Genomic DNA, 22,620 nt, shown 5'->3' with positions numbered 1-22,620 from the left:
TTGAGATCCTATGGACTACAGCACGCCAGACTTCGCTGTCCATCACCAAGTCACAGAGCTTGCTCAAACTCATGTCCACCAAGTCATTGATGCCATCCAACCATCTCATCTTCAATTGTTTCCTTCTCCTCTTGCCTTCAATCTTTCCCAGTATCAGGGTCTTTTCCAATGAGTCAGCTCTTTGCATCAGAGGGCCACAGTATTGGAGCTTCAGCTTCAGCATCAGTCCCTCCAATGAATATTCAGGACTGCTTTCCTTTAGGACTGGTTGTATCTCCTTGCAGTTCAAGAAACTCTCAAGAGTCTTCTCCAACACCACAGTTCAAAAGCATCAATTGCTTGGCACTCAGCTTTCTTCATGGTCCAACTCTCATATCCATGCATGACTACTGGTAAAACCATAGCCTTTACTAGATGGACCTTTGTCAGCAAAGTAATGTCTCTGCTTTTTAATACACTGTCTAGGTTGGTCATAGATTTTCTTCCAAGGAGCAAGCATTTTTAATTTCATGGCTTCATCACCATCTTCAGTGATTTCTGAGCCCAAGAAAATAAAATCTGTCACTGTTTCCATTTTTTCCCCATCTATTTGCTATTAAGTGTTGGGACTGGATGCCGTGACCTTAGTTTTTTGAATGCTGAGTTTTAAGCCAGCCTTTCACTCTCGTCTTTCACCTTCATCAGGAGGCTCTTCAGTTCCTCTTCACTTTCTGCTATAAGGGTGGTATCATCCACATATCTGAGGTTATTGATATTTCTCCCAGGAATCTTGATTCCAGCTTGTGCTTCATGATACTGTTACTGAGTCCACAGTATGAAAAGAGTGGACTCAGTAACAATATCACTTCCACAAAAGAAGACCTCTCATTAACAACAACCCAGAAAGTGGCAAACCACTCCAGTATTCTTGCCTGGAGAATCTTGTGGACAGAGGAGCCTGGTGGACTGCTGTCCATGGGGTCACACAGAGTTGGACACAACTGAAGTGATTTAGCATGCATGCATGCATTGGAGAAGGAAATGGCAACCCATTCCAGTATTCTTGCCTGGAGAATCCCAGGGATGGAGGAGCCTGGTTGGCTGTCTTCTATGGGATCGCACAGAGTCGGACATGACTAAAGTGACTTAGCAGCAGCAGCAGCAGGGGAAAGAAACAAGAGCATTAAACAAGCAATTCTGTTTTGTTCACATCAGCACAAAATGCTACTCATCTGATACAATCTATGATTCTATGATATTAAGTCCTTGTTCAAGCAAAATTACTATTGTTTCACAAAGCAAGTTTGGAGCCTTCAACACCACGCCTTTGAAAGACCACCCCAATCTTTTCCTCACAGTACAAAAGAACACACTGCACTGAACAGGCCTGGGGAGGAGAAGCCCTTTAATGCTATTATTTAGATTTTCATAACCCAAGAGAGTAACACAGTATTCATCAGTATTTACATTTTTCTTTCTTTTTTGCCATATTATACTGTTTATCAGGTAATTTCATTTCCACCATTCATTCACTGATTTCATCTAAATTTCAGAGTTTCACCTTGCCATTTTCTGTGGACCGCAGTCTTTTCTGAAAACAATCTCTCCCCCAGTGAAACAATGCAGTATTAAGAAGAGATGTTAAAGCATTCTATTTTCTTTAAATAAAAATACCAGTCATAACCAAGTGCAGAGAAAAACCTAGAGACTGAAAGGGACCGAGGAGGCACCAACCAAATGCAGGGGGCAGACCTCATGTGGAGTCTGATTCAAACCAATGGTAAAGGAGGCTCCTCAGTGAGATGATTAGCAACATGTAAACTAGAAGGTTGATAATATTGAGGAATTTGGGTTATTTTTCAGATGAAATAATATGTTTTTCCAAATGCTCTCCTATCTCTTAGAGAAAAACTAGTAAAATGTTTGTGTGTTAGTCTCAGTGGTGTCTGACTCTTTGCAACCCAATGGACTGTAGCTCACCAGGCAAGAATATTGGAGTGGATAATTATTCCCTTCTCCAGGGGATCTTTCAAGCCCAGAAATTGAACCCACATCTCCTGAACTGCAGGCAGGGTCTTTACCGTCTGAGCCACCAGGGAAGCTTTGAAAGTGAAAGTGAAAGTCACTCTGTTGTGTTCAATTCTTTGTGACCCCATGGACTACAGAGTCCATGGAATTCTCCAGGCTAGAATACTGTAGTGGGTAGCCATTTCCATCTCCAGCAGATCTTCCCAATCCAGGGATCAAACAGGTCTCCCACATTGCAGGCAGACTCTTTACTAGCTGAGCTGAAACCTTTAGAGATGAACTAATCTGAGGTCTAGGATCTGCTCCAGAATAACCCAGAGGGTGGGGGCGTGGCGTGGGGCTGGCAGAGGGCAGGGGTGGAGATGCAGCAAGACTGGCCACCAGCTGCTCCTGCTTGAAGCTGGGGAGTGGGTACATGAGGGTTCATTATACTGTACACTCTAATTTTAGAAATGTTTGTAATTGTCCACTACGAAAATAAGTTAAAAGTGAATGAAACTTCACAAAGTGAAACAAATCCCTCCTCAACAAGGCATTTTGTAAGTGTCATGACATCAAGATTGAAGGACTAGCATATACGCCTGCATACTTACTCAGAAGACGCTGGTGTAAATTATTAAATCAACACTGAAGATCTTTCAAACTTAAAAAAAAAAAAAAAAGAACTTTGAACAAACTTTACTGATAGTTTAAACCAAGTCTGCATTTGAAATTCTAGTACATGCTACTCAAAAGTCCTTACTCACCTTTCCCAAAGCACAAGCCTTTTATTACTTCTTCATATCGGTCTTTTTCATATTTCTTCCCAAAATAAAATGTTACTCCTCACAGTTCCTGAGAACACCCAGGGCTGCTGAGAAACATATGCGATCCTCCCATGCACGCTGACCTGCCCCTGGCTCGGGGGCAGCTCCCCCAGCACAGCACGTAACAGTGACGACTGAAACAGACAGAAACACACACGCGTGAACAGGGAGCACTCAGAATGAAAACATATCCCATAGCACAGCTGACCCCAGGCTGGTGCTTGATACACAATAGACCTCTTGCATTTAGAACAGGATAAAGTACAGCCCTGGAAGTTTGGACAAAAAACAAATGAAAATAACACTATCGGTCAATGCAAATGAATGGTTGATAAAGAATATTAATAAAATACTATAACAATCTCCTCTGCCCAAGAGAAGCCCCCAAATGAAGCACTACACTCATTCCAGCCCCAAAAAACTAAGAATGTCTAACATCCTTCACTAGCAGAGCAGCCCAGCAGGATGTGTATTTCATGATAACTGATGTTTAGTGCAGTTGCTCCTGCATCCAGGTATCCTTCACTTGACAAACCACTTATCCTTAAAAAGCTATGTGTGAAGAATATATCCAAAGATGATTACTTAAAAGAATTCTGAATTGAGTTGTGTCTAAAAAGCAAAAGTCCATCATAGAGGAAATTATCACCCTCTCGTGTACACATCCACATTTAGGTTTCTGTATTTTGTTGTTTCACAACTACAGGACACTAAGTGCAAGGTGCAGCAGTCTTTCAAATCTCTTGTGACACACAGAAGTGACATGTCTGTGTCTACACCATCAGAGCGGCTCACCACACTGGGCTGAGATCAACTGCCTGTGTATCTGTCTTGCCCTGGAACCTGGTTGCCTCTGGACGGTAGAGACGTCAGGGGTCTGGCTCACATCTGTGTCTTTAGCTCCAGCACGTGGCTGAACATTCACTACACGTGCACTGAAAGGATCACATCAAGTCCCATGGGAAATGCTCAGAGCTTCCTGGAAGAGCCTTCGCCACCTGCAGACTTCCTGGAGGGGCCACTGTGATGAAAAGAAGTCCCCACTGTCTCCATCCTAACCCGAACAGCTGTCACATCAATAATGTCATTCACTGAGACAGTCCAAATTCCTGGACAATGGTTCCCAACTGTGCAATGTGAAGCACCAAGAAGGAAAACACAGTGTGTGCTTATCTAGATTTATTTGGCCATGAAACCTTCTTGCAAAACTAATATTCCATGGAACAGTTTGAGAAATGCTGTTCTAGGTACACCCAATTCAAACTGTGTCACACACAGCTCTGGGCTCAACTCTGAAAATTTAACAAGGGCAGTGGTGTTGCATCAAGCTGACAAAAGGCATCACAACTTACCTTTCCTGCACCCACAGGTCCAACCACAGCTAAGAGTTCACCGGGTCTGGCAATAAGGAAAAGGTCTTGTAGGGTTGGGGTTCCTGATTTCTGCAAATTAAAGTTTATAAAAATGTGCCCAGTTTCAATAAAGTAACATATATTACTTCAGAAGGTAGAGAAAATTATGTAATAGTCATTGATATGCTAATGTAATCCACATTTTTCCCCTTCTTATTTTAAGATAGTAAGTCCTGGAGGCCTTTTCATCCAATCATACGTATCTCTTTGGGGGTTAACAAGGCTCATTCTTTTACCAGATTTCCATAAGGACATAGCTCTAGACACCCACAGAATTTTAGTCATAGAAACAACAAGGCACCTGCCTGAAACGCAAACTGAATAATGCACATAAGCTTATTAATATAACACACTTAATAGAATATCCAGCTTGGGAGGTTTTTAATCATTTATAAGTTTTACATCCTGACCTTTGGTTTTAACTGTCTCATTAATCTTCACAGTTCAATTCAGTTCAGTCACTCAGTCGTGTCCAACTCTTTGTGACCCCATGGACTGCAGCATACCAGGCTTCCCTGTCCATCACCAACTCCCAGAGCACACTCAAACTCATGTCCATAGAGTTGGTGACGCCATCCAACCAGCTCATCCTTTGTCATCCCCTTCTCCTTCTGCCTTCAATTTTTCCCAGCATCAGGGTCTTCTTTTCAAATGAGTCAGTTCTTCACATCAGGTGGCCTAAATGCTGGAGCTTCAGCTTCAGTATCAGTCCTTCCAATGAATGTTCAGGACTTATTTCCTTTAAGGTTGACAGGTTTGATCTCTTCGTTGTCCCAGGGACTCTCAAGAGTCTTCTCCAGCACCCCAGTTCAAAAGCATCATCAATCCCCACAAGGTGGCAGCATAAGTTCCTGGCATGCCTGGCCCTTTAATTAAATAATTTGAAATCTCCACTAATCTCTCCACTTTCATTTGATAAAGAATGAACCTCAGTAGTGCTCAGCAAGCGAAAGGAGTACTTTATATAATAGTCACTCTTGGCAAATTACGTGTTATTAATAATGGTCCAAGCTCTAATTTTTAACAAGAGCTCTAATTTAATACTACCACCTCCAACCAACAACAATAAATGGGGAATAAGTTAATTATGACATGATGAATCAAAGCAATAAAGCCTCAATTTTATATGTATTTATATACATTACCTGTTTGGCTGAATGGAGGATAATAAAGTACTTCTACTGAAGAAAAACAGGCAGCTTACTTACTGTCTGAGCCACCAGGGAAGCCCAAAGGAACAAAATAACAATAAAAACCATGGAGACAGATGCGCTAGTACCCCCACCCAATGCAACGGAGGACAAAGTATTCATTGTGCCAATAACAAGTCACATTCCTGAGAGACTTACAGGTTCAACATATCATGTGTTAAGAAAATTGTCAGTAGCTGCCAATGCTTAAAAAAAAAGAAAAATGAATGGTGACACTTGACTCTAAAGTGCCCCAAAGACTAAAAACATGACTCTGAATTTAAAAGTCTGAATCTTCCTCAAAATGAAAAATTTCTCCAGAAAGAAATGAACTAATTATAAAGCATTCACATGCTAAAAAGTGACAGTTATTTTGCATGGTCAAAAACACCAGCCCCAGATTTAAAAAGAAACTGTAAATCTACCAATAAGAAGCTAGATGTTAAAACATAAGAAATATTTTTTAACCTTCTCCACTTCTTTATTCTTTCCTGACACTTAGGGTTCCTATTTTATTACTCATCACTCAGTTATGACTAAAAAACAATGAGTCACATACCAACATCAGCTCCCTGTCACCACCCCTCACAGTTTCCCAGGGTCAGACACTGAGTTCCCTCCCTGCTCAGGCTTCAGGATCGGGCACTACTCAGCCGAGACCAGTAGAGGGCAGCACTCAGCAGCGCACACGTGCTGGATCCAGTCAACCCCTGGTTATCCGGACTCAGGGGATGCTGACTCAACAAGGATCATCAGCTGAGCCCCTACTCTGTACCAGACATAGTTGAAAACCCCATGAATAAATGGAGGCTACAACAGGACCATTTATTTTACATCTTCAAGATTGAGACCAAGTTCCATCATTTCATGAATGAGACCTGGGTCCCTGAAACCTGCCCCTACCTGCCCACCTGCCCACCTGGCTCTCTAATGGATCAGGTTATAGAGAGTTCATGTCTATCTCCTGCCTCCCAACCCAGCAGGGGCTTCATTCAGATTCAGCTTCTCTTTAAAACCCCAATGTCTGTGTCCCCTGTCCAAGGGATCTCTCACCCATGATCTAACCTGACAGCCATAATTACTAATGACCTCCCATAGGCAAGGCCAGGACAACATAACAGGCTGTTCTGTTTTACAATACAAGTTGCACAAAAATCTGAGAACATGTTATTAAGTTTTTGAAAGAAAAACAAAATAGCTCATTTTAAAATGCTGCATAATTTGGTACAAAAGAAATTTGGTAATGGGTCATTAAAAAATATGTTAGCATTCACATGGAGTGGTATTTATAATGGAATTTTAGTGCTTTCCATAAATGCTTCAAGAGTACTGTGATGAGAAATACGAAGCAGGAAGTAAATCTACCGGAATAAGGTATGAGGAACTCTCAGGATAGGTCAGGCACCTTCTGTGCATTGCCATGTGCAACTGGCACAGGGCTGTGGTTTTATATATTCGGGAACATACTATCCTACTGTGCTATTGATGGAGATGGCAGGCACTTAATCAGAAGCTGGTGAACACCATGCAGGTGGCAAAACAGTCACAGGCATGAAAGACAGGAGGAGTCTACACACTCTAGACACTTGCCCTATGGTCCCCACTCTGACAGCAGCCAGGCTTCTGAGCTCTGCTCTGGAGAGTGGACCCTCTGGTAGAGACATCTCCTTCCCTGGGTCCTCCCGGCTCTTGGGCGGGAACAGTTTCCTGCCTTTGCTAATTTCTGGGTTGTCTCACCCACCACCATTTTGCTGTTTCTGCTTTTGCCCACTCTTGTCATCTATGCAACTAATTCCCTGCATGGAACTCCCTCTCCCATGGTGGGGTTCTTTTCTCCTGACTAATCCACACTGATACAGGAGGATGTGCACAGAGGACCAGGGAACCACGGAGGCAGGAACGTTTCAGTCATTGATAAAGGAGGCAGCATTGCATGTGCAGTTTTGAAAGTGGACCCTTGTTTTTTCCTGTTTGCCAGAAAGTCATAAATAAACCAAGGGCTGGAAAATCACCAGTTCTCCCTGTCAGTTTCCACACGCTGCAGCCCTTCAACTAGGAATCACTGGTGCTCACTATGCCCACCTGCTGCTTCCTTCCTGCCCCTGGCTGCTACCAAAGTAGCCAGAACCATCCAGAAGCTTAGGATGGGGGAGCCCCCACTCTACCCTATAGCAAAGATCCAGATCACGGCCTCACTGCATGTACAATAAAGTGATCTGATAATCAAGGCAAAAAATGTACACTGATTCCCCAAAGCCTCTTTAACAACTGTCTGTGTATTCATTAGTTAAACCATCCCACACTGCAGAATTTTGACCATCCAGTCCTGTAAATTCCAACATTATAAACCCATGTACTTTAAATTCAAAATGTGCTAATACTTTGAAAGCTCTCTTGAAAATGAAATAAACAGCAATATGTCAAACTTCTTAGGCTGATTTTTACACTTAATCTCCATTAGCTGCAAACCTTATTTCTGATTTTGAGACGTTTTATAACATAATCTTAATATATGAGCAAATCACCTTTTACACCATGTGGAAAACCTCATCATTCTCCCATAAACCTATGTTCAGTTGTCAATTAGTAGTCATGACCTTGGGGTGGAGGACTTGTTACCTTATCCCAAGAAGCAGTGAAATCGTTCATGTGCACTATCCTTTCACCATCTGATGCCAGCTGAGGGTTGAGCTGTGGTATCTCATCAAGTAATAGGAAGTTCTACAGAAAAAGGAGAAACACAGATTGCTAAACTGCAAGAACAAGGTACAAACAAAAATAGTTGCTTTTCTGGAATTTATAATAAAAGATTTTATACAGCCTACATATCATTTTGTCAGCTGTACGTAAACTAGTTTTGTTTCATATCAGAACATACTAAATAATATATATTATATAGAATAATATATATTATATGGTATACAAAATCATATAATATAGTATATATAGTATGCATAGTGTGTTATATACATATGTATGTGTATATGTAAACATATTTATATATTAAGCACATATAAGAATATTTTATATACAAACACTGTTATTTAATTGCTCAGTCAAGTATGACTCTTTTGAGACCTGCATGGGATTTTCTGGGCAAGAATACTGGAATCGGTTGCCATTTCCTTCTCCGGGGGATCTTCCCAACCCAGGGATCAAACCTGCATCTCTTGCATCTCCTGCATTGGCAGGAGGATTCTTTACTACTGTGCAACCTGGGAAGCCATATAAACACAAGGTTATTTATCACTAGTACCACCTGGGAAGCCCTATATATAAACATACAGATATATATATACATATAAAATAAACAGTTCCTGGCCATGAACAAATAGTGACTTTCTCAACAAGTATACTGGTTCCTCCTTAAAGAGAAATTATGACTCCAAACTTCAACACATTTACAACCTGGATATTTTTATTGTTTACCTTTTGAGTTACTAACAACAAACAGGAGAATTGGTAGGAAACAATTCCACACTTACTTACTGAATCCCACGAGGAGCCAAGCACCACGTGACACTGCTAGGAACACAGCGAGGAAGGCCATGCCCAGGCCTTCAGGCATCAAGGGGCACAGGACAGGCTGGGACAACAAGACCAATGGCAGAGATGCCAAACGAAAACCCTGGCAATGCCTGTGTTGCATCCTGACCTTCCCCAGACACTTAAACACACTTTGCCTTTCTCCTAATGTTTTAAGTCACTATCACTGGTTTCCATTACTTATCACTTAAGTCGTTATTCTAAAAGTGAAGTGCTCTTAAATTTCTCTTAAAAATATTTTACAAGCATCTTTCCACAATCACGGTCTCTCTTCTTGGACACTGCCCTCTCTTCTACAACAGGAATGACTGTAGCTCCCACTTCTTGCCATGTTCACATTTGCTTAGCAGTTATTCAGTGAAATGTAGCTGATTATAACCAGCTCCTGAGAACCACTACAAAGCTAGCATAATCTTATGCAGGAAAACTCCCTCCTGTCCTACAAATGCTAGACATAATACAACAAGAAAAGCTACTATGGCAGAGAAACTGAGCAAACAGCTGAGACAACCCCAGTGCCATCGCCTCCTCCAAGAACCATGAAAATGTGGCAGAGACTGCAGGCTGTCCTCAAAGTCTGCTCTCATTCTTCCCAAACCTCAGATTTTAGCTGCAAGTGGCAGCCTGGAAGGAGGCCCTCACTCTCTAGGCTCCCAAACAGATAGGAGCAGCCACGTGACTAAATTCATGTTAGTGGAGAGTGACAATGTCCAGAACCTTCCTCTGCCCCACGGCCTGGGCTTTGGAGGCTGCCAGCTTTGTGAAGGCCATACACAGTGGAGTAACAAGAAAGAGTCTGGGACCTCCCTAGTGATGCTGTTGATAGGAATCTGCCTGCCAATGCAGTGACGCGAATTTGATCCCTGGTCCAGGAGATTCTACATGCCACAGAGCAACTAAGCCCATGTCCCATGGCTCCTGAGTCTGAGCCCAAAGCCCAAGTGCCACAACTACCACAGCCTGGGCACCTGGAGCCCGTGCTCCACAAGAGAAGTCACTGCAATGAGAAGCTTGCTTGCCACAGCTAGAGAAAATCTGTGCAGCAAGGAAGACCCAGCACAGATAAAATTAAATTTTTGTTAGAAAAAAGAAAGAGTATGAGTCCCTAACACCATGGAGGATGATTCCCACAGAAAAAGTCTGCTGAAATCCTAAACTATTACCTCAAAATATGACTTAAAAACAGGGTTGCTGCAGATGTAATCAATTAAGGTGAGCTCACACTGGAGGAGGGTAGGCCCCAAATCCAATAGTAGTGTCCTTATAAGAAGAGAAAACCAGGGACACACACACTGGTAGGAAATGCCCGCGTGAGGGTGGAGACAGAAGCTGGGGTGATGGCAGTCACAAGCCAAGGAAGACCAAGGTTTTCCTGCAACAACCTAAGCTAACAGAGGCGAGGAAGGATTCCCTCTTGCAGGATTCAGAGGGATGGTGACCCTGCTGACTCCTTGACTTCAGACTTCTAGGCTCCAGGACTGAGACACAATCAATTTCTGAGGTTTTAAGCACCTGTTTGTGGTACTTGGTAACAGCAGCCCCAGGAAACCCATACAGAGCCTTAAAGGACACTTGCATGAGAGGAAAATAAACTATCTGTGTAAGCAGCTTTAACATGGGTAATTCTAGGACTTATGGGCAAACTGAGTCCAAACCAACATAAGAGGAAACTGAAATAAGCATCTGAGCATGTGGGAGAAAGAAAACAACACATACTCAGTAACCTATTACCCTAAAAATCATAAACACACTTCAAGTCCTTGACACCCAGAATATCATGCCTCCGAACCATAAATGTGATTGAGATCTTCTACTGCAAAAGAACAACTGGTAAAAACTGAACATGAAAACCTGCTTCTGCACAGGAAAAGAAAGACATCATGATCCCTGCATCTCTCTCAAAGACCAGCTGGTGGGAGACGCCATCCACTTGTTCCCTCTTCCTCTCATGCAGGCTCACTGAGAGCCTAACGCTGGGCATGGCTCCTCCTCCCCACCTCGAGCCCGAGTCCAGCAGGAGATAGGGTGGACGGACGGCGGTCTGAGGACTCCTCTGCAGACTCTCAACCACCACAGCCCGAGTTCTCTCTCCACACCACCTCTTCTGTAGTCAGCCAGGTACCAGCTCTCACCTGTTCTGATACAGCTCATCCCTCTCCCAATGCTTTTCTCTCAAAACAATATTATTTCAGAATTCCACCCACTATTAACCACTGAAAATACTAATACAATTTTTCTTTTGCTGACTCCTTCACCAGCCCTCCCCAACACCACCAAACCAATCCCAACACCACTATTTCCTGATCTCTTTACAGCACCTCTGAGTGTCCACCACACTTAACACACCCAGAGATCCGTCAGTACCTACGTACACACTCCCCAGGTGGCCTCTGCCTGCGATGCCCTAAGTACTAAACCCCACCCCTCCTTCTGAGTCCATCTCAAAGGCTAGCCCTCCATGGAACAACTCAGGATGATCCAGGCTGACACTGCCCTCCCTACCTCTGAATCCCCAGAGAGATAGTAAGTCACATAGAGGAGAGACACTACATCATTCACGCATCTACAGTCACAACTCCAACTGAGACCAAGCTTTGCACAGAGTCAACCCATCATGGGTAAGGCAAGGAACAGACTGTAGGGCTGGTTCAAATCAGTACGGACACTGACTGTATGACTGCTATAGCCTTACACAGTTTGAGCTAACATGGCAACAAGCAAAAGGCTACACATGTATGTTATACATTTTGTCTTGACAGAAATTCCAATTTTAGCTTAAATGTGTTACCAAGACAAAAAACAATGTTAAGTATGTGCACAGTAGAACTGAAATTTTCCACTTTCAAAAAAGAAGAAAGTAAAGAACAAGCACTATGTAAGGAATTGAATCTGTTGAATGCTTGTTCACAAATAATAGGTCTGAGTAGGGAAAGAGTCACAGGCTTCCAGGGGTTAAATGACACTCCGTTTAGCACATGACCAATTCATGAAGGTGCAGAAGTGCTGGCTGGATTCTCCTCCAGGACTTAGGCTAATGAAAGAGCTGAAATTAAATTTCTCTTAGACCCAGAATAGGTTCTTGCAGGAAAGTATCAACATCAGAACTGTAGCCAAAATGATTGAGTTTTCAGTGGCTGGAAATGGAAAACATGCTTTATGAGCAATATAACCTCAGAGACACATTTTACGGCATGTAAAATCACTGAAGACTTTCAGTGCTTTGAAGACAAGATATTTACCATCCTAGTGGAGTCATTCAATGCCAAGACCTTCAGACCCTTTTTCTTATTAAGAAAAAAATAGAGGGACTTCTGGGACCTATAAAATCATAATAAATCCTCACATTCTCTATATGAAAAAAGGAAATTGAAAAGCATGTATAAACAAGACACAAAACTATGAAGACATGTGTAGGTCTGCCTGTGGGTATGGACCACCACACCCCCTGCAAGGTAGGCAGGGGTGGTGGGTTTCCTTCCTAGGACTCCCAGATATGATCTGAGAAGAAGTCTTAGGAGATGACCATCCAGTCTACTGAATTCCAGGCTGCCGGGGACAGTGGGGCAGCAGAGCTCAACCCCACACTGTATTCTAAACTCCTCATGTCCACCACACTTCCAGCCCATCTGTGGTCAAACCTCACCCAGCTCTAACCACCTGTCAGTAAACTCAGCTGACCTTTTCTTCCACTCTTGCTTGCTGCCCTTTTCACCTTCTAATTGGACATTAACCCATCTAAGTGAGAGGCAGATTGAGGAAAAAAATGAATATCTAATCATTGTCTATTACCTGTTAGATAACAGTATAGGAACTAAATAACAGGATAGGAACTAAATAACAGGATAACAGGATAAGAACTAAAGAGCCTCTTGATGAAAGTGAAAGAGGAGAGTGAAAAGTTGGCCTAAAACTCAACATTCAGAAAACTAAGGTCATGGCATCTGGCCCCATCTCTTCATGGCAAATATTTGGGGAAACAATGGAAACAGTGACACACTTTATTTTGGGGGGGCTCAAAAATCACTGCAGATGGTGACTGCAGCCATGAAATTAAAAGACACTTGCTCCTTGGAAGAAAAGCTATTACCAACCTAGACAGCATATTAGAAAGCAGAGACATTACTTTGCCAACAAACGTCCATCTAGTCAAAGCTATGGTTTTTCCAGGAGTCATGTATGGATGTGAGAGTAGGGCTATAAAAAAAGCTGAGTGCCGAAGAACTGATGCTTTTGAACTTTGGTGTTGGAGAAGACTCTTGAGAGTCCCTTGGACTGTAAGGAAATCCAACCAATCAATTCTAAAGGAAATCAGTCCTGAATATTCGTTCATTCAAAGGACTGATGCTGAAGCTGAAACTCCAATACTCTGGCCACCTGATGTGAAGAACTGACTCATTTGAAAAGACCCTGATGCTGGGAAAGACTGAAGGCAGGAAGAGAAGGAGACGACAGAGGATAAGATGGTTGGATGGCATCACCAACTCAATGAACAAGAGTGTGAGCAAGCTTTGGGAGTTGGTGATGGACAGAAAGCCTGGCATGCTGCAGTCCATGGGGTTGCAAAGAGTCAGACACAACTAAGCAACTGAACTGAACAGGATAGGAAGCTGAATCGGGCCAAGGACAATCAGTGAAGTGGGTCTTAACAGCAAATGTTTAGATATTTCTAAGCATCTCAGAATTCAAAACCAAGTTCATGCTCTCCTCCCCAAGTTTGGCTCTCCTCTAGTATTCACTATTTGAGTGAATTCAGGTGCCTTTATAACCCCAAAATGTGAAGCATCCTGAAATCCATCTTTTCCACCCTCAATACCCAACTCAAGACATGCCCTGAGTATCTCTCAAATCTGGCCAAGTCTCCCTATTTCACCCTAAACCTAACCACATCATCTCGTCCCTGGATGAGATGTCTGGCTCTAGATGAGTGATCACACCATTATGATTATCTGCGTCGTGAAGATCTTTTTTTATAGTTCTTCTGTGTATTCTTGCCACCTTCTTCTTAATATCTTCTGCTTCTATTAGGTCCATACCATTTCTGTCCTTCATTGAGCCCATCTTTGCATGAAATATTCCCTTGGTATCTCTAATTTTCTTGAAGAGATCTCTGACCTTTCCTATTCTATTATTTTCCTCTATTTTTGTGCTATTGATCACTGAAGGAAGGCTTTCTTATCTCTCCTTGCTATTCTTTGAAATTTTGAGTTCAAATGGGTATATCTTTCCTTTTCTCCTTTGATTTTTGCTTTCTTCTTTTCACAGCATTTGTAAGACCTCCTCAGACAGCCACTTGGCTTTTTCGAAATTCTTTTTCTTGGGGACGGTCTTGATCCTTGTCTCCTGTACAATATCATGAACCTCTGTCCATAGTTCTGACACAATGTGCTCCACTGGAGAAAGGAGTGGCAAACCACTTCAGTATTCTTGCCTTGAGAACCCCATGAACAGTATGAAAAGGCAAAAAGGACACAGAAAGAAGAACTCCCCAGTCATTAGGTGCCCAATTTGCTACTGGAGATCAGCTGGAGAAATAACTCCAAAAAGAATGAAGGGATAGAGCCAAAGCAAAAACAACAGCAATTGTGGATTTGACTGGTGATAAAAGCAAGGTCCAATGCTGTAAAGAGCAATATTGCATAGGAAGCTGGAATGTTAGGTCCATGAATCAAGGCAAATTGGAAGTGGTCAAACAGGAGATGGAAAGAGTCAACATCGACATTCTAGGAATCAGCGAACTAAAATGGACTGGAATGGGTGAATTTAACTCAGATGACCATTATATCTAATATTGTGAGCAGGAATCCCTTAGAAGAAATGGAGTAGCCAGGAAGCAAGGGCTTCCCTGGTGGCTCAGAGGGTAAAGTGTCTGCCTACGATGTGGGAGACCTGGGTTAGATACCTGGGTTGGGAAGATCCTCTGGAGAAGGAAATGGAAACCCACTCCAATACTCTTGCCTGGAAAATCCCATGGACAGAGAAGCCTGGTAGGCTACAGTCCATGGGGTCGCAAAGAGTCGGACACGACTGAGCGACTTCACTTCACTTCACCAGGAAGCAGTTTCCCACGATAACACCTACTCTTCTCACCACTCTTATTCTCAGCCATTGGTCCCATCTTTACTGAAAATAGCTACTGCTGACAGATCTCTAAATTCCTAGACCAACTTCCTGCCAGACATGTTGTATACACAAGGGAAATTTTAGGTTTTCTGCCCAGATCACAAGTTCTTCCTTCATCAGAACACAAAGCAGCCTGACAAAATTTGTCAGCCCCAGAAAATTCAATGTTCTCCCCAGGTCATAATTCTAATAATACTGCACACGTCTACATGGAAGGAAATTTCAAGCCTTGGACAGTTCAATTGCATTTTGGTGGGAAAGGAATAAAAAACCCTACCCAAATATTTGAGCACAATTCCCTGAAAACCTTCTGCAGGACCCTTTCATGCCACAGTTCCTGGTGTATCACATAAGCTACCAAAGAATCAGAGTTATTAGTTTTTCCACTATAACTATACTTAATGGTTAGGCATTTGCAAGAGCCCAGACATGATGAAGCTGGAAGTTTTCTTCAGTTAAATATTTTCTGAGCATCTGCTATTTGACAGGACAATGATGAATGAGGCATTGTATCTGCCCTTTAGGTAAGTCTGGAGCTCAGGGAGGGAAAGAAATCCATTTACACCTGGCTTACTGAGGACAAAGTCATGTTCAAGAGCTCAAAGGAGATAGGGATTCAAGAGGGTGTGATGGTTACTTTTATGTTGATTTAGGTAAACCACAGTCCCCAGACACTTGTTCAAACATGTATTACAGTGAAAGTATTTTTCAGATGAGATGGACACTTAAATAAGTAGACTCTCAGTAGAGCATGGAGCAGATTATTGTCAATAATGTAGGTGGGTCTCATTCAATTAGTTAAAGGCCTTAAGAAAAACTAGACCAATATCAACAACAGTAAAACCACAGCCATACAACACACACAGGAAGCTTGCATCTTGGACAAATCACCATGTCACTCATTACATCACTACAGTCCACAGATATTCCTGAATGTCTTATTTCAAAACGTGAAAGCTATGAAAGAGAAATTTTGTAAACTGCATGGACCATCCCTTATCAGTGTTGCTAGAAGTTCCATAAGAAAGAACGATAAACTCGGGGAATCAGAAATGACCCAGTATGGCTGATCTGTTTTATGGGTAATAGTTTTTTACAGTATAGAAACCTCATCACACACACACAAATCTCATCTGAGTCAGCACAGGAGATGCAGTCTGCTTCCTTCCTTCTCTTGCTTTTGGTCACTTTAATTGCCCTGCGGGCATCACTGCACATAGAGCCTGTGCCACTGCTATTGATATTACTGCCCCTAAATGAGCAGGGATCCTACGTGCTTTGTAATGCATTCCACCTAAGATGAGACTGGAGTATGTAAGACAGTTTGGAATGACTGACAGATTTGACACTGAGAGAGGCAAATCTCACCTAACTGGAACACAGTCACACCACAAAAAAAGGAGGCAATTTACAAAGAATCCACCTGCAATGGAAAAAAGTTATCTGTCACCAAACCTCGATTCTTTGGATGCTGACAATGGCCTCTGACACCTTCTCAATAGCCATGGGGAAGTAGAGAGTGTTTGAGAACCGCAGAGCCTCGAACAGCGTCACCACCACAAACACTTGGCTGGCTGTGATCCGGTTGTCAAGGAGATCATTGGTGATGAAGGTGACAAAAATCATGATTTTGCTGACAGCAAAAAATGATGCCAAATTCATTCCTCTAAGGTAGGAACTTTTCAGAATCTTGGAAATTTCCTTCCTAGAAAGGACAGTAGGAAATAGCATTTTTAAGAAGCATTGACATCCAACGCATGAATTCGAGTGCCCTGTGTGAGTGGCCCCTTTTCAGGGAGTGGACACAGATCAAGGCAAACCCTCAGTCATTGCATGGAGACACTCAGAGTGCACACCTGGGACTCTGCTCCAAACCAGGGACTACACACTTCATCGCCACTTCACTTTTCCAACTAAATGAAGTCTTAATGTCACAGTTTTAAAAACTGGGCTCAATTTGACAGGATTTGAACATACATTCAGCAAGCATTCACAACCACATATCCTGTGCTGGGCTCCTCACTGATGACAGAAAAAAATGCCCACCCCTACCAGGACCTCATACACTTGGAGAGGAAAAGAATAGTAAACCTCAGGACTTCCCTGATGGTCCTGTGGATAAGAATTGGCCTAACAATGCAGCGGACATGGACTCGTCTCTGGTCTTCAAGATTCCACATGCTGCAGAGCAACTAAGACTGTGTACCACAGCTACTGAGCCCAAGGTCGAGAGCCCGTGCATTACTGTAACTACTGAAGCCTGTGCACCTAGAGCCTGTGCTCCACAACAAGAGAAACCGCCAGTTAGAAGCCCAAGAACAGCAATGAAAAGTATCCCCCACCCGCCACAACTACAGAAATCCTGTGCACAGCAATGAAGACCCAGCACAACCAAAAATAAATGAGTAAAGAAATAAAAAAGATGTAGTGTGATGCATGTGTACATTTTTAAAAAAAGAATAAACACAAAGTTTGTGAGACACCAAGACATTAGACAGAGTCAGCCAGCACATCCCCACAGGAGCACAGAGCTGAGTCATGTAACTCAGAGCAGTAGAAACAGGACAAGTCACACACATGTGGACCCTGAGAAGATGAGCAGGAGTCAGTTAGGACTGGCAGAGACCAGAGAAGAAGGAAGATGAGAGTGTATTTCCAGTGGGAGGTGACAGGGTACTCCCAGAAAATTCTAAGTACCCTGTGCTAGAGTATAAACAATCATCAGATATTTAAATGAAACATTTTTTTAAAAATCTACAAACATAAAGCAAAGACAAAGAAATAGTATTTTCATGGCTCTATTTGGAATGAGTAATACTGATACATAACATTTGGCCTGATACAGGTACACTCAACCTATAATCTCCCCATTTATGCTACATTAACATATATTATAGCTTTAGTTTAAATATCATCTCAAACACTAATATCTTAGAATCATTGCTTAATTGGAATTTGCAGTATTAAGAAGTATTTGGAATTTAATTTCTGTATAAGTAAGAATTATATGTATTTCAAAAAGATGGTAAATGGAAGAGCAGCTGAAAATGACATGTCTACCATTCCCCTTGACCATCCTGCCACATATGGGGGCATGGAGAGGTAGTATTTAGATTTACCTTAATGTGAAAACTTGGTAAGACTTCTAAACCATTTCGTAAAAATAGGAAATAAAATAGTACTAACATACACTGTGATATATTATTAAAAACAAAACAAAACACAAAACACCTTACCTTCTCAGTCTGGAAATAAGGTCTATAAATGACTTTTCCCAAGCATTCATTTTTATTGTTTTGATGCCACTTATAACTTCACTCATGGTACTGATCCTGTCATCTGTGAGAGCTGCAGTCTTACTCCTGAGGGGACAGACATGAGAGATGAGCCTTAGTGACCACAGCCCAAATTTCTGTGGCAGCACCAGTGGGCACAGGGAGGGACCAGGGATCAAATTATTTTCTATAGCTCTTTTGAGCTGACAACAAACACAGGCAAGTCCTATTCAAGGTACAAATTGAGAAAATCTTCAATTAGGAAGTCAACCATTCAGTCCAATTCAAGAAGTAACTTGGAGAACTTGCCATATCAGCTAAGGAAGACCTGAAATGAGTCAGATACAACCCATCTTCCCAAGCAGGTTGTGCTTGGGCAGAGAAGGCAGAAAGGGATGTACCAGGAAGACAGAGTCTATGATGTAAAAAAATAGGAGTAAAATTCTGGGGAGCTGAAAAGATGGGGCTGTTAATTCCACTGGGAAAAGAGAGCAAGAAAATCTTTAGAGACCCGGTAGCACTGGAACAGAGCCTTGAAAGATAAGGAACATCTCTCCACAGCAAAGACAGGAAAGGAAATTTCAAATAGATAAAAATATCACATGTAAAGTCACACATAAAAAGAAAAAACTCAAGGAAAAAAATCTTCAAACAGCACAATACCTCCATCACCTGACAACCTGAACAATGACCCACCTCCAACCCTCTGGGACCTGCTTCAGGTCTATCTCATTACCATCAGGCCCTTCATCACCAGCCACTGTTCTATCACATATGCTGCTGCGTCTGTGGGGTTTTATAAAAACATAATTAAGGTCAACCTTGCCCTTGGGGTGCCTATAACTTAATGGAAACATTGAAATAAAACAAGACATAAATACACTACCTGAAAGTGACTCTAAAACAAGCTTAACAAAAATAAATGCAGCTAGAAATGGGCCTGTAAAATTATTACTCTTTTTAATAACGTTTAAATAACTTGGACATTGGTAAATTCTTCTTAAGGACTCTCCACTTATTCAGGTACAGTGTCAGGAGGAGCCAGTGAGTGCCATCACCTTTTCTGTTTAAAGATCAGCCTGCAGCTTAAGGCTGGAGCCTCCACTGGCTAAGCCTGAAGGGTCTGCAACCCATGCAAAGAAGAGACTAGAGAAGGCATTGGTTTTGTTTTTGAACAGAAGCATCGACTTCATTCACAGACTGTGGATGTTACCAAGCATGTATCACCTATTTTTTTAAACCAGTGTTTCTCTTACCGGAGTGATGAAAACAACTTTCCAAAGCAGCTATGCAAAAGCAGAAGAATAATGAGAACCGCCATTCCAGCAAGACACGACATTCCTATTTCCATCCAGAGCAGGGCGGTCACTGTGATAGCCTGCAGTGGTCCCACCCACAGACAGTGCAAGAACATCGTTACCTTAAAAGAGAAAGACAACGCCTTCTTGGGACTGTATACAATCAAAGTCAGTAAAGACACAGTGTAGAAACAATCTGCTCTGAAAGAAGAACAGACAAGAACCTAAACAAGAATATCTCAGTGGGTTTTAAACCTGCTAAAGCAGAAACCCATGTCGATCCCAGATGACACTGTTCCTGGCAGCACAGGGCCAGCTTCAGGGACATCCAGGGAGAACCCGACCTGAAGGAAGATGTTGATTTTGTCTACACCACAAATGAGCTCAAGGCATCCCCAAACTCTCACTCCTCCCCATATTCAGCCCCCATCTCACTCTAGCACCCAAGAAAATCTTATATTATGATAAGTACCACACTCTCTAGTAATTATTTGTGTACTTACCTCCCTAATGGGCTGTGGTTTCTCCACAGCAAAAACTAAATCATATTCAACCTTGAAACTGAGTAGTGGCCTTACTTCATGCTTGATGAATGAATAACTGAAAGAGAAGTGTCTAGTACAACACAGATCTGACCCACAGTTACAAGGCCCTGGAGACTGTGATCTATTCATAAAGCCAGTGGAAAAAAGAGTGTGAGGGGACAGAAGAGAGTAGGCTGTGTCTGGCTGAGGGCCACCCACTTGGCATATTCCTCGCAGGCTCCCTACGCAGCAGGCACTGAACAGGGCACAGGGGAAAGAACAACCCCTGCCCACCAGGCCTTCATCAGGCAGAGGAGGAGGGAGACAGTTCAGGCAGCAATGTTGACTCCACGTGCCAAGAAGGGCCATGCCAGGAGGACCTCTAGGGACACTCACTGAGCCGGGCAAGAACACTGCTGCCTGTCTATTACTAGAAAAACAAAACCCTCATCTACAGGACAACCCAGATTATTACATCTAAGTTGCACACAGAGGAAATGAGAGTTGGATAAAGAGAACACTTAAGTCCTCAACAGAACCCTGGCCAACACCAAATGCTGGCACCTGGCATCCCAATAAGCAGAACCCAGTGAGAAGGATGGGACATGGAAGAGGATCCCTCAGGGGCAGCTCACCTGGTCAAACCTGTTCACATCGTTGGACAGCAGGTTGACTATCTGGCCTGTGGTGGTCTTCCCCATGGCCGAGCTACTCAGGCAAAGTGACTGAAATAAGACAGGGAGAGAGAGAATTGGATTCCTAAGGTGATATCAAGTCACTCTAAGAACATAACAAAATGAAGTGTGTTTTCCTGGGATTTTGTCTGGTGTCAGGATGACAGCAGGGCTCTAGGGACCCTCCTTCATCCTTCCTCTCCTCAGTCTGGCAGCAACCTCGGCCACAAGGACAGCAAAGGGAGGAGAGGAAGGTACAAGCAAATCCCCCACCCAGTTTCTCAGTGAACTTGGACCTGCCTGAAGTGTAAAGGGTGTAGATTCAGACTTAGGGGTCAACTAAAGTAATTTTGAGGCAAATTATATGAGAGCGGAGAGACTGCATTAAGGAAATAAAATAAGAGACTTAGACTATAAATCTGGAATCGATCACTAATTCTGTGGGTGATGTCATTTTAACACTTTGGGTTTAATTTCTTCATTTTAAAGAGTATGGAATCTTCATTCTGAAGAGTATGAAAGGGAATCTTCATTCCCTTTCATTCTGAAATGAGTATAATGCTCAGTCCAGTCTTCTGAATTTAAAAAACACAGCCTGTGTTTCACAGTCCCTTTATTTGGCAATAAAAAAAAAAACAACAACAACAACTCTGAAAGATGCCCTAGAAAGCTGAGGAACCTGAACAGACACCACGAGTTGCTTCAAAAAAGCATCAAGTGGGTAAGAATCGGGCAGGAACGCCCCACGCGCAACCAGAACGATCTAACTTGGGCTAGCAAACCAGACTGTGGGATAGCTACCACGAGAAAAGCTCGAACATAAGACACCGCCAGGACCAAGCACAGAACAAAGGACGGAACGGGAAAAGCCGGCTGCAGACCATCCCCCGCCGGGGACAGGCAGCCAGAGCCGTAAGGGCTGGAAAGGGGCAGTTGCAGACCCGGAGAGACTTTACTTACCTAACTACAAGCAGGCTCCTATGCTAAGACTTCTGGGGGTGCTGGACAGTCACAATCTGCCTCACGGGGTGCGCCAGCGGTCCACCCAGAAAGCTGAGCAGCAGCGGCAGAAAAGGTGACAAGCCACGGCGATCGCGCTCGCCAAACTCCTGAGCTACTCGGACCTGGGAAGGGCACAAAGCGCAGTTCCAGCCGAATCTGTGCCTCTGAGGGCTACCTGAGCGCCGAACCTGAGCGGCTTGGACCGGGGAAGTGCACGCAGCCTAGGGCCGGCCCCAGATGGTTCCCGGCTGAGCATCCTAGAGCCGGAGCGGTTTGTGCGCCGCGAGAAAGGACAGGTAAAGCGGGGCAGAGATACTGTGTGCACACGACGGTGCTATTTGTTAGCAGCAGCCCCCCTCCCCACAGCGCGACTGAACTAGTGAGCCTAAAAAACCAGCAAACAGAAGAAGTTAAACAGAGGGAACCACCTTGGAAGTGATCCCACACGGCCCATAACACCAGAAAGGGCCAGATATATTTTTAATGTTTTTAAAATCATTCCTTTTTTTTTTGCTTTTTTTTCTAACTTTTTTAAAATTGTTAAGTCTTCTATTTCTCCTCTAATTTTTATTTCTATAACCTATTATTACTATTTTTTTTTGTTTTGTTTTTTAAAAAGACTTTTTTTTTTTTTTAAGGCAAACACCATATACAGTCTTTGGATGGTTGTTGATGGCTTTTTTTTTTTTTTTTGATTGTTTGTTTGTTTGTTTTTTAATAATTCTTTTTCTTTTTTTTTCTTTCTTTCTTCCTTTTTCCTTCTGCT

At 42.8% G+C, this 22,620-nt stretch overlaps 1 protein-coding gene across 1 annotated transcript; it reads right to left on the bottom strand.

The window, feature by feature from the left end:
- Positions 2,300-20,899, bottom strand: LOC108637258 (multidrug resistance-associated protein 4-like). Its single transcript, XM_018056304.1, has 8 exons — positions 20,814-20,899; positions 19,613-19,776; positions 18,318-18,443; positions 16,537-16,786; positions 8,035-8,136; positions 4,166-4,255; positions 2,837-2,947; positions 2,300-2,407 (listed from the first exon to the last, which is right to left on the bottom strand). Exons 1-8 carry the CDS (start codon positions 20,877-20,879, stop codon positions 2,300-2,302), a joined length of 1,017 nt encoding a protein of 338 aa, XP_017911793.1. The 5' UTR covers positions 20,880-20,899.

Source organism: Capra hircus, chromosome 12 (genome assembly GCF_001704415.2).
Source record: "Capra hircus breed San Clemente chromosome 12, ASM170441v1, whole genome shotgun sequence".
Classification (NCBI taxonomy): Eukaryota; Metazoa; Chordata; class Mammalia; order Artiodactyla; family Bovidae; genus Capra; species Capra hircus.
The sequence above is the reverse complement of the archived record's forward strand: the minus strand, read 5'-3'. Positions and strand labels throughout refer to the sequence as shown.